This window comes from Pecten maximus, chromosome 4 (genome assembly GCF_902652985.1).
Source record: "Pecten maximus chromosome 4, xPecMax1.1, whole genome shotgun sequence".
NCBI lineage: Eukaryota > Metazoa > Mollusca > Bivalvia > Pectinida > Pectinidae > Pecten > Pecten maximus.
Genome location: NC_047018.1, coordinates 44,646,282 through 44,662,608, shown reverse-complemented (window position 1 = coordinate 44,662,608; position 16,327 = coordinate 44,646,282). Strand labels below are relative to the sequence as shown.

The 16,327-nt window shown below is 38.0% G+C and overlaps 1 protein-coding gene across 4 annotated transcripts in view; it reads right to left on the bottom strand.

The window, feature by feature from the left end:
* The window catches only part of LOC117326208 (patched domain-containing protein 3-like), a 62,216-nt gene that overhangs the window by 35,145 nt on the left and 10,744 nt on the right, over positions 1 to 16,327 (bottom strand). For all 4 annotated transcript variants that reach the window (XM_033882864.1, XM_033882863.1, XM_033882861.1 and 1 more), the window contains exons 4-6: positions 15,471 to 15,587; positions 11,901 to 12,024; positions 6,516 to 6,613 (exon numbers count right to left, since the gene is read on the bottom strand). In XM_033882864.1, coding sequence (XP_033738755.1) covers positions 6,516 to 6,613; positions 11,901 to 12,024; positions 15,471 to 15,587 — 339 coding nt within the window. The remainder of the gene's footprint in view (positions 1 to 6,515; positions 6,614 to 11,900; positions 12,025 to 15,470; positions 15,588 to 16,327) is intronic.

Here is a 16,327-nt window from a genome sequence, read left to right as displayed (position 1 = left end):
GATTCTGCTCCATTACTATCCTCAATGATACAATAAAATTAGGTTGTATCAAGTTGTTTTTTTTTAACTTGAAAATTAATCAAAATCAATTTCTTATTGTGCCAATGATAAAGTATTAGTATATATATGTCATAACCTCTGATATTGTAAGTAGAACTAAGGTTGAGGCCTCTGACTTTTGTTAAACATAACTACATGTAGGTCATGACCTGTAACATTGTTAACAGAACAAAGGAACAAAACAATAGATTAAACAGAGGCACTCGCTGTCATTTGTAATAAAAACTCAGCTACACAATCCTGTAAGTTTGTTTGTTCTCTGCGACAATTAAACAGACAAAAAAATCAATATTTGTATCTTGATGATGGATGATTACTGGTCAACGTCTGTCTAATGTGGTGTGCACTCAGCTGCGACATACGTAATATCGTAAATCATTAACACCACTTTCATCTACATATCCGTTTTAATCGTGTGTCAATGTGGAGAACATAATAAGATCCTTTTCCTAGCTAAAGCTCATTTGAAATTTCCTTTAGTCTAGTAGTAGAATGTCTGCTTAGAAAGAAAGAGGTTTCAAGTTCCAGTTCATTACCTGTTTCTGTTACAGATTTAATGACATAGGCTATAGTTCCAAGTGTAAGCTATAAGAGATTGAGAGGCTTCCTTGGAGATGGAGAACCTGGGTTTAAGTATGTTACCTATCTTCATCATGATAGAATTTTCTTTAGTGTATGATGGTAGGGATCTTGGCGCCCATCATTGAATGATCAATATTACTCAAATGAAAGACTGATCTTTTCTCTAGACTTTCCCCTTCTTTCATTCTTCCTTCAAAACACTGAATAACTTTATATAACTCTATATAGTAGGAGCAACCTGCAATCGTCAAAATCCAAGATGGCAATACACATGTATACTTTTTGTCATCCATTCAATTCTTTCAATCAGACTTGCACACACAACTAGGGACCAAAGGCAAGCTCTACATTCAAATTTGAGAAAGACATATAATAGCCATTTAGTACTTAAATTTAAGAACTAGCAGTAACAAACTTCAATTGTCAAAATAAAAGATGGCCGCCTATCGGCCATGTTGTTTTCCGATCAGTTCATAAATGTAATAGTCAATATAACTTGGGACCAAGGGGAGCTTACAAATGAAATTTGAGAAAGATCCCTTCAGTACTTTTTGAGAAATAACAATAACAAACTTTAATTGTCAAAAGCCAAGACGGCTGCCTGTCGGCCATGTTGTTTTCCGATTGGCCCCAGAATGTAATATGCATAACTAGGGACCGAGGGGAACTTACAAATGAAATTTGAGGTAGATCCCTTCAGCTCTTTTTGAGAAAAAGCGATAATGAAATTCAATTGTCAAAATACAAGATGGCCACCTGATGATGGTGGGTTAAAAGTGTAAAGGAGGGAGTAGTGCAAAAAAGTGGAGAGTATAGGTTACCTTACTAGCTCAGGCTAGCGGGAATTACCCTTAAGCACAGTGGTAGAATGTCCACTCGGAGAAGTGATTACTGATACCGTTCATATTATAAATGTTTAATTGACCAATGTACTTAAGAACTTTTAACCAGATTGGATCTTAGCCAGTTTGGTCACTCAGAAAATTGTCGTACATTCCCAATAATCCAGTCAGTATATAAAAAGACAGTAAAAAAGTGCTGTGTTATGATACTTGTCACCATGGCCATAATCCTTTACCATTACAGAACCCAGACCCGAGGATGCAGGAACACCAGCGTTGATGACAAAATCAGTTTATTGCCTGTCAATTTCCTTCGTGTCTGGAGTGTTAAGTATCTGTAGATATAGCTGCACTTTTGTCTGGAGATGTTGTCATTATCTAGACTTATTTCACGCACACTCAACAGATTTATACCTCAGCAGACACAAATGTGATCATTTTACTTGACATTACAACTGTAACAGGAGAGGAAAAAGGCACGGCCAGACCGGGGTTTGAACCACAGACCTCTGAACACTAGCCGGATGGTCTACCAATTGAGGGACCTGGTCGCAGGCATTCATCCCAGTCCAGTTCCGCTACACAACATATTCGTGTATGTGTATGAAGGTATTTTTTAAGCGTCCATTTTAAACGTTCAATTTCTCAATATTTTGTAACTAAACCAAGAAAATTCCAATTTTGTCAGAAAATACAGATGTTCAAAATCATTGCTTTCAGAAAATTTCATGGGTAAAATCTGTCAGTCAAATATAATTGTCTACACGTTTGGACTTGTTTGCAATCGCCACGCTACAAGTTGTTGCTACATGCAGCAGATGCAAAACCACATATGTTGATGACATCATGCACACATAATTCAGGGGAATCCCCTTTTACACGTACACATGTACGTAGGATTGCTTAACCTCTCTGATAAGTACCTGAATTATTTTCTGTGTTATTTTGATGAAGGTTGAGTTTACTGATGTTTTTATTACAGGTAAAAGTTTGTAGCTGTTTTGTGGGTGGTATGGTGGATTCAGCCAAGAAACACATTATTTCTGCACAGACAAGTCTACAGATGATAATCTGTTTGTCAGCCATGAACCCAGAGCGTCCCAAGCTTACAAACATGACGTGATCATCTTGTCCTACTAATTCTGTACCCACACTGAGCCATAATTCTTTGTAAAAGTTTGTAATGATGGCCTTGCTTAGATTGTACTGTAGAGCCTACAGTACAATCTAAGCAAGGCCATCATTACAAACTTTTACAAAGAATTATTTTCTATAACTCTTAAAATATTCTATCATTTATATCGTATCGTTTTTCTGGGGACTATTTTTAAGTATAAACAAGAATTAAAATGGCCCTTTTTTAAATATCAGTCCCATCCCCTCCAATAACAAAAAAATAAATAAATAAATAAATAAATAACACAATGTTATAACAATAAAAATAATAATTAAAAGGTTTCCAAACTGAACTAGTTTATGTTTTTAAGAAAATTACTTCAGTCCTTTGATTTATAGCAGTAACATAAATGTCAATCAAAATTCAACATGGTCCCTGAAACAAAATCACGATTTTGCTCACATATATCAAACATATCCCTAGGGGACCAGGAAGATCCTTTTAATAGTTCTTGAGAATTGCTAGTACCAACAATTCTCTACAGATGCAGGAGCCATGGACAAAAAATTAATAAAAGCTAATAATATGACGATGGTGGGAACAACATATTTCAAGTGGTGATGAAGCTAACCAGATTACGAGTGTGTAGAGTACACATGTACTTATCCCTGAATGGTCAGTCTGAACATCCAATTACAGGCAGCTGTACTTTAGTCAGACAGATATATAAGTGCACATTCTGATAAGCAAGATCAACGATAATAAAATTTCAAATAACGTCGCAAGTCTTTGTCTCGTCAGTAGGGCCTTCACAGCCATGGATCATATTAGATGGTGTCTTCAATGTGTTTCTGTTTGAAATCATATTGTTGCCCATAAAAAATGGATCTGTGTGAATGGATGACGGTTAGGGATAAATAATGATTCCGGCTGTATTAAGCAGTGTACTTGTACCATTAGAGTGCAGAGTTTACCCTGCTGCGAAGATTCAGCTGGATTTGATTCGATGTCTTGTTGGACATACCAGATGCTTGGTACAATCTACAGATTTCTACAACACCACATTAATCTCAAATTAGATGTTATTAAACTTCAGAGATACATTTCTTTAGGTTGATATCAATGGTTTTGAATCGCACAGATCCAAGTGTTAACAAGAGGCCCAATGGGCCTGTATTGCTCACCTGATCCCAGTGTTAAAAATGTACTTGTTGTTCTCATGAGAGAAAGAGTTCAAGTAGATGGAGTCTAGTTTAAACTCAATACAACAATGATTAATTTGTTAAGCACTCCTTCAATCAAATAGAAATCTTAATCTCAAGTGTTGTGTTCCTATTCAGATGAATAGTCAGTCACATAACCAGTCATTGAACAAGTCACATGACTAGAATCTTCACCATTCAAATAACCTGTCACCTCTCTAGTCACATAATCAGTCACTGGGGGACATCTTCACTAGCCTCTCAGGATACAAACATGGATGTCCGGTTTTAATGGGCCGGTCACCACTAGGGTCTCAAGACACAAACACAGAGGGGATGTCTAAAAGGACCGGTCACCAGTAAGTCTATCAGGACACACACAAATGTGGAGGTTCTGTCTCAATGGACCGGTCACCAGTAAGTCTATCAGGACACAAACATGGAGGTTCTGTCTCAATGGACCGGTCATCAGTAAGTCTATCAGGACACACACAAATGTGGAGGTTCTGTCTCAATGGACCGGTCATCAGTAAGTCTATCAGGACACAAACGTTGAGGTTCTGTCTCAATGGACCGGTCACCAGTAAGTCTATCAGGACACAAACATGGAGGTTCTGTCTCAATGGACCGGTCACCAGTAAGTCTATCAGGACACACACAAATGTGGAGGTTCTGTCTCAATGGACCGGTCACCAGTAAGTCTATCAGGACACAAACATGGAGGTTCTGTCTCAATGGACCGGTCACCAGTAAGTCTATCAGGACACAAACATGGAGGTTCTGTCTCAATGGACCGGTCACCAGTAAGTCTATCAGGACACACACAAATGTGGAGGTTCTGTCTCAATGGACCGGTCACCAGTAAGTCTTCAGGACACAAACATGGAGGTCATGTCTCAGAGGGCTTGTCCCCACTTGTCTCTCAGGACACGAACATGGAGGTCATGTCTCAGAGGGCCGGTTACCAATAGGTCTCTCAGGACACAAACACAGAGGTCATGTCTCAGAGGGCCAGTCCCCACTAGTCCCTAAGGACACAAACGTGGAGGTTCTGTCTCAATGGACCGGTCACCAGTAAGTCTATCAGGACACAAACATGGAGGTTCTGTCTCAATGGACCGGTCACCAGTAAGTCTATCAGGACACAAACATGGAAGTTCTGTCTCAATGGACCGGTCACCAGTAAGTCTATCAGGACACAAACATGGAAGTTCTGTCTCAATGGACCGGTCATCAGTAAGTCTATCAGGACACAAACATTGAGGTTCTGTCTCAATGGACCGGTCACCAGTAAGTCTATCAGGACACAAACATGGAGGTTCTGTCTCAATGGACCGGTCATCAGTAAGTCTATCAGGACACAAATGTGGAGGTTCTGTCTCAATGGACCGGTCACCAGTAAGTCTATCAGGACACAAACATGGAGGTTCTGTCTCAATGGACCGGTCACCAGTAAGTCTATCAGGACACAAACATGGAGGTTCTGTCTCAATGGACCGGTCACCAGTAAGTCTATCAGGACACAAACATGGAGGTTCTGTCTCAATGGACCGGTCACCAGTAAGTCTATCAGGACACACACAAACTTGGAGTTTCTGTCTCAATGGACCGGTCACCAGTAAGTCTATCAGGACACAAACATGGAGTTTCTGTCTCAATGGACCGGTGCCCACTAGTCTCTCATGACACAAACATGGAGGTCATGTCTCAGAGGGCCGGTTCCCACTAGTCTCTCAGGACACGAACATGGAAGTCATGTAGAAATGGGCCAATCACCCAACTAAGTCTGTCAAGACACAAACGTGGAGAGTGCTTGCGAGTGTCACTCCAAGTTTTTAAGGACAAAACATGGAGGACCCGCCTCATTGTCTCAGAGGGTCATTCACCACTAGTCTCTCAGGAAATTAACATAGAGGTTGCATCTCGGCCATTACTAGTCTCTCAGGATGTAGGGGCATAACTGATGTAAGCAATGTCCAATAAGATATCAGTGTAAATAAGAGATATGTTGAGATTGGGGAGATAACTGAGGTAACTGGAGATGAATGTTAACAGAAATTAAGTGAGATAATGTAAGTCAATGACGATAAGAGGAAATAAATCATTTTTTACAGAAATCAGTTGAGATAATATAAGTATATTGTGATCAGGCAGGCAACCAATGTTAATGGAAATCAGTCGAATTAATTTCAGTTAATGGAGATAAGGAGAGGTAATCAATGTTTACAGAAATCAAGGGAGATAATGAAAATTAAATGGAGATCGGGGAGATAACCAATGTTAATGAATGTAAAAGATCAAGGGAGATAATTTCAATGGACCAATATGAAGTAGGGGAGATAATCAATACTTTTGAAAGCCAATGGAGAGCAGGGGAGATAACCAATATAATAGGAGGAGTATGGAGATCATGGAAGATAGTAAATACTACTGGAAGTAAATGGATCGAAATCAGGAGAGATATAATGTTAACAGAAATCAAGGTAGATAAGTTAGGTAAATTGAGATCAGGATCAAGGGAGATAATGTAAGTTAATGTAGATGAGGGGAGATAACCAATGTAAATGAAAGTAAATGGAGATCAGGGGAGGTAATCAGTGTTAATAGAATTGGACTGAGATAATGAGAGGTGATCAATACAAATAGACTTAAATAACATTCTGAGTGTTTACATGGTGAACTGAATGCATCATAATTAATGAAAGTTCTTACCTTCTTGTTGTGTAGATAAAGATATCTGTTAGGTCACTGTGACCTGATTTTGCCAGATTGACCATTTTGAGTTCCCAATCCATAGCAGGCTTCTTCCACTGAAAAAGTTAATATCTATGTTAATACTAAATTTCATCTATAATAGAGTCAGGAACAGTGATCTATAACTATGACCATACTGTGAGTACAGACAGGAACAGTGATCTATAACTATGACCATACTGTGAGTACAGAGTCAGGAACGGTGATCTATTACTATGACCATACTGTGAGTACAGACAGGAACAGTGATCTATAACTATGACCATACTGTGAGTACAGACAGGAACAGTGATCTATAACTATGACCATACTGTGAGTACAGAGTTAGGAACAGTGATCTATAACTATGACCATACTGTGAGTACAGAGTCAGGAACAGTGATCTATAACTATGACCATACTGTGAGTACAGAGTCAGGAACAGTGATCTATAACTATGACCATACTGTGAGTAGAGTGATCTATAACTATGACCATACTGTGAGTACAGAGTCAGGAACAGTGATCTATAACTATGACCATACTGTGAGTACAGAGTCGGGAACAGTGATCTATAACTATGACCATACTGTGAGTACAGAGTCAGGAACAGTGATCTATAACTATGACCATACTGTGAGGTCAGAGTTAGGAACAGTGATCTATAAATATGACCATACTGTGAGTACAGAGTTAGGAACAGTGATCTATAACTATAACCATACTGTGAGTACAGAGTCGGGAACAGTGATCTATAACTATGACCATACTGTGAGTACAGAGTCGGGAACAGTGATCTATAACTATGACCATACTGTGAGGTCAGAGTTAGGAACAGTGATCTATAAATATGACCATACTGTGAGTACAGAGTTAGGAACAGTGATCTATAACTATGACCATACTGTGAGTACAGAGTCAGGAACAGTGATCTATAACTATGACCATACTGTGAGTCAGGAACAGTGATCTATAACTATGACCATACTGTGAGGTCAGAGTCAGGAACAGTGATCTATAACTATGACCATACTGTGAGTACAGAGTCGTTAACAGTGATCTATAACTATGACCATACTGTGAGTACAGAGTCAGGAACAGTGATCTATAACTATGACCATACTGTGAGTACAGAGTTAGGAACAGTGATCTATAACTATGACCGTACTGTGAGGTCAGGGTCAGGAACAGTGATCTATAACTATGACCATACTATGAGTACAGAGTCAGGAACAGTGATCTATAGCTATGACCATACTGTGAGTACAGAGTCAGGAACAGTGATCTATAACTATGACCATACTGTGAGTACAGAGTCAGGAACAGTGATCTATAACTATGACCATACTGTGAGTACAGGGTCAGGAACAGTGATCTATAACTATGACCATACTGTGAGTACAGAGTCAGGAACAGTGATCTATAACTATGACCATACTGTGAGTACAGAGTTAGGAACAGCGATCTATAACTATGACCATACTGTGAGTATAGAGTCAGGAACAGTGATCTATAACTATGACCATACTGTGAGTATAGAGTCAGAAACAGTGATCTATAACTATGACCATACTGTGAGAACAGAGTTAGGAACAGTGATCTATAACTATGACCATACTGTGAGTACAGAGTTAGGAACAGTGATCTATAACTATGACCATACTGTGAGTACAGGGTCAGGAACAGTGATCTATAACTATGACCATACTGTGAGTACAGGGTCAGGAACAGTGATCTATAACTATGACCATACTGTGAGGTCAGAGTTAGGACCAGTGATCTATAACTATGACCATACTGTGAGGTCAGAGTTAGGAACAGTGATCTATACCTATGACCATACTGTGAGTACAGGGTCAGGAACAGTGATCTATAACTATGACCATACTGTGAGTACAGAGTCAGGGACAGTGATCTATAACTATGACCATACTGTGAGTACAGAGTTAGGAACAGTGATATATAACTATGACCATACTGTGAGTATAGGGTTAGGAACAGTGATCTATAACTATGACCATACTGTGAGTACAGAGTCAGGAACAGTGATCTATAACTATGACCATACTGTGAGTACAGGGTCAGGAACAGTGATCTATAACTATGACCATACTGTGAGTACAGGGTCAGGAACAGTGATCTATAACTATGTACTGTGAGTACAGAGTCAGGAACAGTGATCTATAACTATGACCATACTGTGAGTACAGAGTCAGGAACAGTGACCTATAACTATGACCATACTGTGAGTACAGAGTTAGGAACAGTGATCTATAACTATGACCATACTGTGAGTACAGAGTTAGGAACAGTGATCTATAACTATGACCATACTGTGAGTACAGGGTCAGGAACAGTGATCTATAACTATGACCATACTGTGAGTACAGAGTCAGGGACAGTGATCTATAACTATGACCATACTGTGAGTACAGAGTCAGGAACAGTGATATATAACTATGACCATACTGTCAGTACAGAGTCAGGAACAGTAATATATAACTATGACCATACTGTGAGTACAGAGTTAGGAACAGTGATATATAACTATGACCATACTGTGAGTATAGGGTTAGGAACAGTGATCTATAACTATGACCATACTGTGAGTACAGAGTCAGGAACAGTGATCTATAACTATGACCATACTGTGAGTACAGAGTCAGGAACAGTGATCTATAACTATGACCATACTGTGAGTATAGAGTCAGGAACAGTGATCTATAACTATGACCATACTGTGAGTACAGAGTTAGGAACAGTGATCTATAACTATGACCATACTGTGAGTATAGAGTCAGGAAAAGTGATCTATAACTATGACCATACTGTGAGTACAGAGTCAGGAACAGTGATCTATAACTATGACCATACTGTGAGTACAGAGTCTGGAACAGTGATCTATAACTATGACCATACTGTGAGTACAGAGTCAGAAACAGTGATCTATAACTATGTACTGTGAGTACAGAGTCAGGAACAGTGATCTATAACTATGACCATACTGTGAGTACAGAGTTAGGAACAGTGATCTATAACTATGACCATACTGTGAGTACAGAGTCAGGAACAGTGATCTATAACTATGACCATACTGTGAGTACAGAGTCAGGAACAGTGATCTATAACTATGACCATACTGTGAGTATAGAGTCAGAAACAGTGATCTATAACTATGACCATACCGTGAGTACAGAGTCAGGAACAGTGATCTATAACTATGACCATACTGTGAGTACAGAGTCAGGAACAGTGATCTATAACTATGACCATACTGTGAGTACAGAGTCAGGAACAGTGATCTATAACTATGACCATACTGTGAGTACAGAGTCAGGAACAGTGATCTATAACTATGACCATATTGTGAGTACAGAGTCAGGAACAGTGATCTATAACTATGACCATACTGTGAGTACAGAGTCAGGAACAGTGATCTATAACTATGACCATACTGTGAGTACAGAGTCAGGAACAGTGATCTATAACTATGACCATACTGTGAGGTCAGAGTTAGGAACAGTGATATATAACTATGACCATACTGTGAGTACAGAGTCAGGAACAGTGATCTATAACTATGACCATACTGTGAGTACAGAGTCAGGAACAGTGATCTATAACTATGACCATACTGTGAGAACAGAGTTAGGAACAGTGATCTATAACTATGATCATACTGTGAGTACAGAGTCAGGAACAGTGATCTATAACTATGACCATACTGTGAGTACAGAGTCAGGAACAGTGATCTATAACTATGACCATACTGTGAGAACAGAGTTAGGAACAGTGATCTATAACTATGACCATACTGTGAGTACAGAGTCAGGAACAGTGATATATAACTATGACCATACTGTGAGTACAGAGTCAGGAACAGTGATCTATAACTATGACCATACTGTACAGAGTCAGGAACCGTGATCTATAACTATGACCATACTGTGAGGTCAGAGTTAGGAACAGTGATATATAACTATGACCATACTGTGAGTATAGGGTTAGGAACAGTGATCTATAACTATGACCATACTGTGAGTACAGAGTCAGGAACAGTGATCTATAACTATGACCATACTGTGAGTACAGAGTCAGGAACAGTGATCTATAACTATGACCATACTGTGAGTACAGAGTCAGGAACAGTGATCTATTACTATGACCATACTGTGAGTACAGAGTCAGGAACAGTGATCTATAACTATGACCATACTGTGAGTACAGAGTCAGGAACAGTGATCTATAACTATGACCATACTGTGAGTACAGAGTTAGGAACAGTGATCTATAACTATGACCATACTGTGAGTATAGAGTCGGGAACAGTGATCTATAACTATGACCATACTGTGAGTACAGAGTTAGGAACAGTGATCTATAACTATGACCATACTGTGAGTACAGACAGGAACAGTGATATATAACTATGACCATACTGTGAGTACAGAGTCAGGAACAGTGATCTATAACTATGACCATACTGTGAGTACAGAGTCAGGAACAGTGATCTATAACTATGACCATACTGTGAGTACAGAGTCAGGAACAGTGATCTATAACTATGACCATACTGTGAGTACAGGGTCAGGAACAGTGATCTATAACTATGACCATACTTCGAGTACAGAGTCAGGAACAGTGATCTATACCTATGACCATACTGTACAGAGTCAGGAACAGTGATCTATAGCTATGACCATACTGTGAGTACAAAGTCAGGAACAGCGAACTATACATACATAGAATTAGATGTATTTCTATGCATCCTTTTTATGCTTTATTGTGACAAGAAATGTGTACACTACCAAAAATGTATCATCATCATTTCTCAATAAATATAGCCATTAGTGTGAAATGGTAAAAATATGTTTTTCATAAGTTACATTCAATTATCTTACCTGTAATGAAAAAACACCATTGATTATAACAACACAAAGTGTTAAATGTTTGTGTCATGGTTCAGTGATTATGAGGGTAATAGTAGTGATCAGCTTTCCAGGACTTTGTGTGCTGTGGTTCAGTGATTATGAGGGCAATGGTAGAATTTTGAGATTTCCAGGAATAAATACAGGTCATGGTTCAGCGATTATGAGGGCAATGGTAGAATGAATAGATTGCCAGGGCTGTGTGTCATGGCTCAGTGATAATGAGGGCAATGGTAGAATCTTAAGGTTTCCAGGACTATAAATGTGTCATGGTTCAGTGATTATGAGGGCAATGGTCAAGTGGTCAGATTTCCAGGACTACTTGACATGGGTCAATAATTATAAGGGCAATTGTAGAATTTTTAGATTTCAAGGACTGTGTTTGTGTCATGGTTCAGTGATTGTGAGGGCAATGAAGAACTTTCAATTTACTTACCTCAGGTTTATCGTATAGAAGAAATAACATGGAGGCAGCTTTGGCTCCCACAATCTGGCCGGATGAGTCGCGCCACATCTGGCCTAACAGGGAGCCCAGGTGAAGCTTACTGTGATACATGGGACTGTGAACAAAGATTATTTATCACACCATGAACAAATCAACATACATTATATCTCTGTTTCATTATTTATGTCTGTATATTACATTCTATTCTAAATGACTAAGTCTATTTAAAGAATTTATCATATACCAGGTTTGGTTTGGTTTATTTTGTTTAACGTCCTATTAACAGCCAGGGTCATTTAAGGACATGCCTGGTTTTGGAGGTGGAGGAAAGTCGGAGTACTGGGAGAAAAACCACCGGCCTACGGTCTGTACCAGGCAAATGCCCCATGTGGGTTTTCGAACCCCCATCCCAGAGCTGGAGGGCTAGTGATAAAGTGTCGGGACACCTTAACCACTCGGCCACTGCGGCCCCTATATACCAGGTAAGCAAACCTCTGGAGGAAATAGATGTTTGATTTCATGATGCGAATTTAATTCCTTCGTATATTGCTCCCAAAAAAGGTCTTGGGATTCGCATTTAAAATACCTTTGCATCCCAAGAGACGCACATATTCATATTAATTCCATTACTAATACAATGTCTTTAATTTGTTGTAGTCATGCTCTATTGTCAATTTGCACTTATAAACATCATCAACACATTTAATTGCTTTTGAATACAGACAAACCAACTGTTTGAAAGTACCTGTTTCTAATTATAGCAACAAGTGCATTTCCGTTTCAATTGGCACTTATAGTGGGTATGAGTAATATATATTGCCTATGTAAACAAATTAAGACGAAATGGATGCCGTTTTCAGTTGATGCTTAGAGAGGTATGAGTATTGAATTGCTAAACATAAACATATGTTGATCTAGCCAACTCTACGGTAAACATAAATTATTTAAGTGTTTTCATGCTGAAAGCCTTCTGCTAATTTATAGTTACGCTACATTGGTTTCTATGGCAATCATTGTTGGTGTGCTTATTAATTATTCTGCTAATGCGTTTTTGGTTTTGGCAAAAATTGAGCACGTCAAATTAAGTACGTTTACAATAACACCTGTTTGTTGGTATGTAAACCTTCATTGTCTCATTAAATATATTTTAATAAAGTGTGGATTCACTCTACCTCAGACGATTGTACTACATGTATTTTAAAGACAATGACTACTATGAGTGATTAGATTATAGAGTGAAAGTCTGAGAAAATATTTCATAATGATTATTAAAAACTAATTATGAAAATAATAAAAAAATTTCAAAAAATCAAAACGAAATAACAGTACATGTAAGATTTTTTTTGCTGTAAACTTGAAAATCAAACTAATCATTTTATTTTTGAAACTGAACTTATCTATTTCATTTCATATGAAACAAAAACCAGGCTTAAATAATGAACAATGGTTATTGGTATTTAAAATATTTATTTCATCAAGTAATTAATTTGGTTTGTTTTTATTTAACGTCCTATTAACAGCCAGGGTCATAATTAATTAATTAAGTAATTAATTATGCTTCACGATGACATTATTTGTCCAAAGCTGACTTATAATCAACAGAGTTATTAGTAAAAACAGCAATGTTGAATATGTGGATGCCCATTTCTTTTTTTTTCTTCATGGACCCTTAAAATTCTTGGCTGGCAGTCCTATTAACTCTCAGTTGTTTTAAAATGCAAATCCCTCTTTACTCGCTGGAGAAAAAATTGGGATATCTGTTTGAGTCATGCCATATACAAAATGTAAATGTACCAAATTAAATTACATACCTTGTACATGTATAGAGTAACATAATTATAACCTTTTTCTTGTCATAGAGGCATGTTTGTTCAGATATACAGTACTGATGGCCATATATAGCCATACAGGATGACGTAATGATATAAATAGCAACAACGAAGAAATCAACACAATTGGTTCTAACAGATTTTTACAGTTATATTCTAACACGAAGGGCTTTATATAAGTTATATAACTTATGCCTGATCCCTTTGCATATTTAAGTTACAAATAAAAATATGTTTAAATCAAAATGACTAAAATATGTATCAGTTTACGATGAGATGCTCAGAGACAATACTGAATAACAAACCGATTTAGCCTTGAACAGCACCAGTAAAATTGGGGAGGGAGTCGTACGTGTCATTCACTTGTACTGCCCATATAAATCAGTGTTAGAATCAGGAATCTCGACACACTAAATCAAGGTTATCCCCTACCAGTTAGAGACTTGGGATCAGTAATCATACAGTTCTGACAGACTTTCCAGGAAGACAATTAATCATCGCTCCCTCTCCACACTACAGACACTTGTTTCAAGGACTAATTTTCCGGGAGTTATTACAAGATTCAAGGACATGGGGGACCCCGGGGAAACAGTCGTCAGTGGTAACACTAATAAACAGCCCTTACTGTATCAGGCAGCCAGTTTTATTATGGGACTGAATGTTTTATGCATTGTCCCGGTTTTAACATCACAAATTGTTCCAGCAGAAAAATAAAGAATGTGCATTTTCATATATTTTTTATCATAGAACTTATATTGCTGATAGTTATCAATGATCACTAATAAATAAAAATCATCTTTTAACTTCTATTTTTATCTCTGGATAAATATTTAGGCAAAATATGACTACTTAATTGTGATATTGGTTGGCGAGTTCAGTTACTTCTTTGAAACTTCTACTGATGTCTAAACCAACAAGAGAGCAATGGGGCCTGTAGCGCTCACCTAAATCACAATTCCACTCCAACTGTTGATACAGTGAAGATGTTTTTTCAGCTGATTGTCTTCACTCAAGGATGTTTCAGAAAACCTGTGATTTCAACGAACGGAAAAGGACTCTAAAAGGTTTTGCTAAATTTCCTCTATTGGGCCCAATCCCTCAGGCCCCAGGAGAGTTACCCTATCCCTCAGGCCCCAGGAGAGTTACCCTATCCCTCGGGCCCCAGGAGATTTATACAATTCCTCAGGCCCCAGGAGTTAGTAACAAGAATGCTTCTGACCAAATTTGGCCAAAATCTGCTCAGTCGTTCATGACTACAAGAAATTTTCAGTCAAACAAGAAATATCTTTAAAAAAACTCAACGGCATAGTTTTAATGCTGGTGGTTATAATGTAAAATTGCTGGTGAAATAAATTAACGAACTGATGCGTTTCAGCACGGATAACAAAATTATATCAGTTTGAAATTTTTGGTGATAATAAGACTGCATTTGAAACAGGAATATAATTTTATTAATGTGTCATTTGAAAAGATACATCCACTTATTCAGCTTGAATTCAATCTTAACTTTGTTTCGTTTTTAACTGCATATGTGCATTTTGCATTTACCGCTACATTGACCAATTACATACTTCATCTTGACCAGTAATACCACCTGTCGCGTCATATCCAGGACCAAAAGAATATTATACGACTATGCCGAAAAAAAGACAACAGAGGGACCTCGGATGCACGTAAGGGCATAAGATTCTAACCATGTGCGCAAACTAGGTCTATCAAACTGTGTACTGACCTCATGGTGACGTTGTTGATTTTCTGAATGATGTCATCCTGTGTCAGGGAGTTGATGAGTTCTTCGTTATAGAACCAAAGTTCTAGGATACTGGTTACATGGCAGACTGGACCCACGCTGTGGTAAAAAGTTAAAGGTGAAAATAAATAAAATATTTCAACATTTCACAGGTAATTAGCCACTCTCAGCAGTAAAATGAACAATATATTTCAAATTTTGTGAAAATATAAGCAGAACTAACACTTGAAAATAAAAGCTCTGTAAAATTGACCTTTTCTGCAGGTAACTTGGTCGGATTTCTCCCAAATTATTATATATAGCCCTGTTAACTTCTGACTCCTTCAACTAATTGGCTTTTCTGTTAAAACTTGCCCAGTTTCCTCCGACACATAGGCCCCTTTAACTTGGAAACAGACAAATATAAAGGATACTCTTCAGAATCTGATATTTATCAAGTGACAGACATTTTCCGAAGTATTGAAAATAATGATTCGTTACCATGCACTGTACACTTTTGCTACATGTAAGCTGTAGATTTAGATACAAGAACTAGATGCAGAGATCATCAACCAATCAAATCATAACACTGCTCTGGGTACAATACTCTGTGTCACTGATAGTAATATAAACTGTTTAATTTATATCATTTTACAACACTTGCGGAACAAGTTACATGCATTGATAACTTAAACTAAGCGTAAACTACTCTTAGTCTTGAAGGCCCTGATCAAAGTGTATGAGGGCCTGTGGGAGGAAACAGGAATCAAGGCAGGATTTAGGGAAAAATTCCCTTTTTTTCTATCTAAGGTAAAAAAGCCAGGGTCCCAAGGGGCAACTGGCCCCTGGCAGGTCCAGCA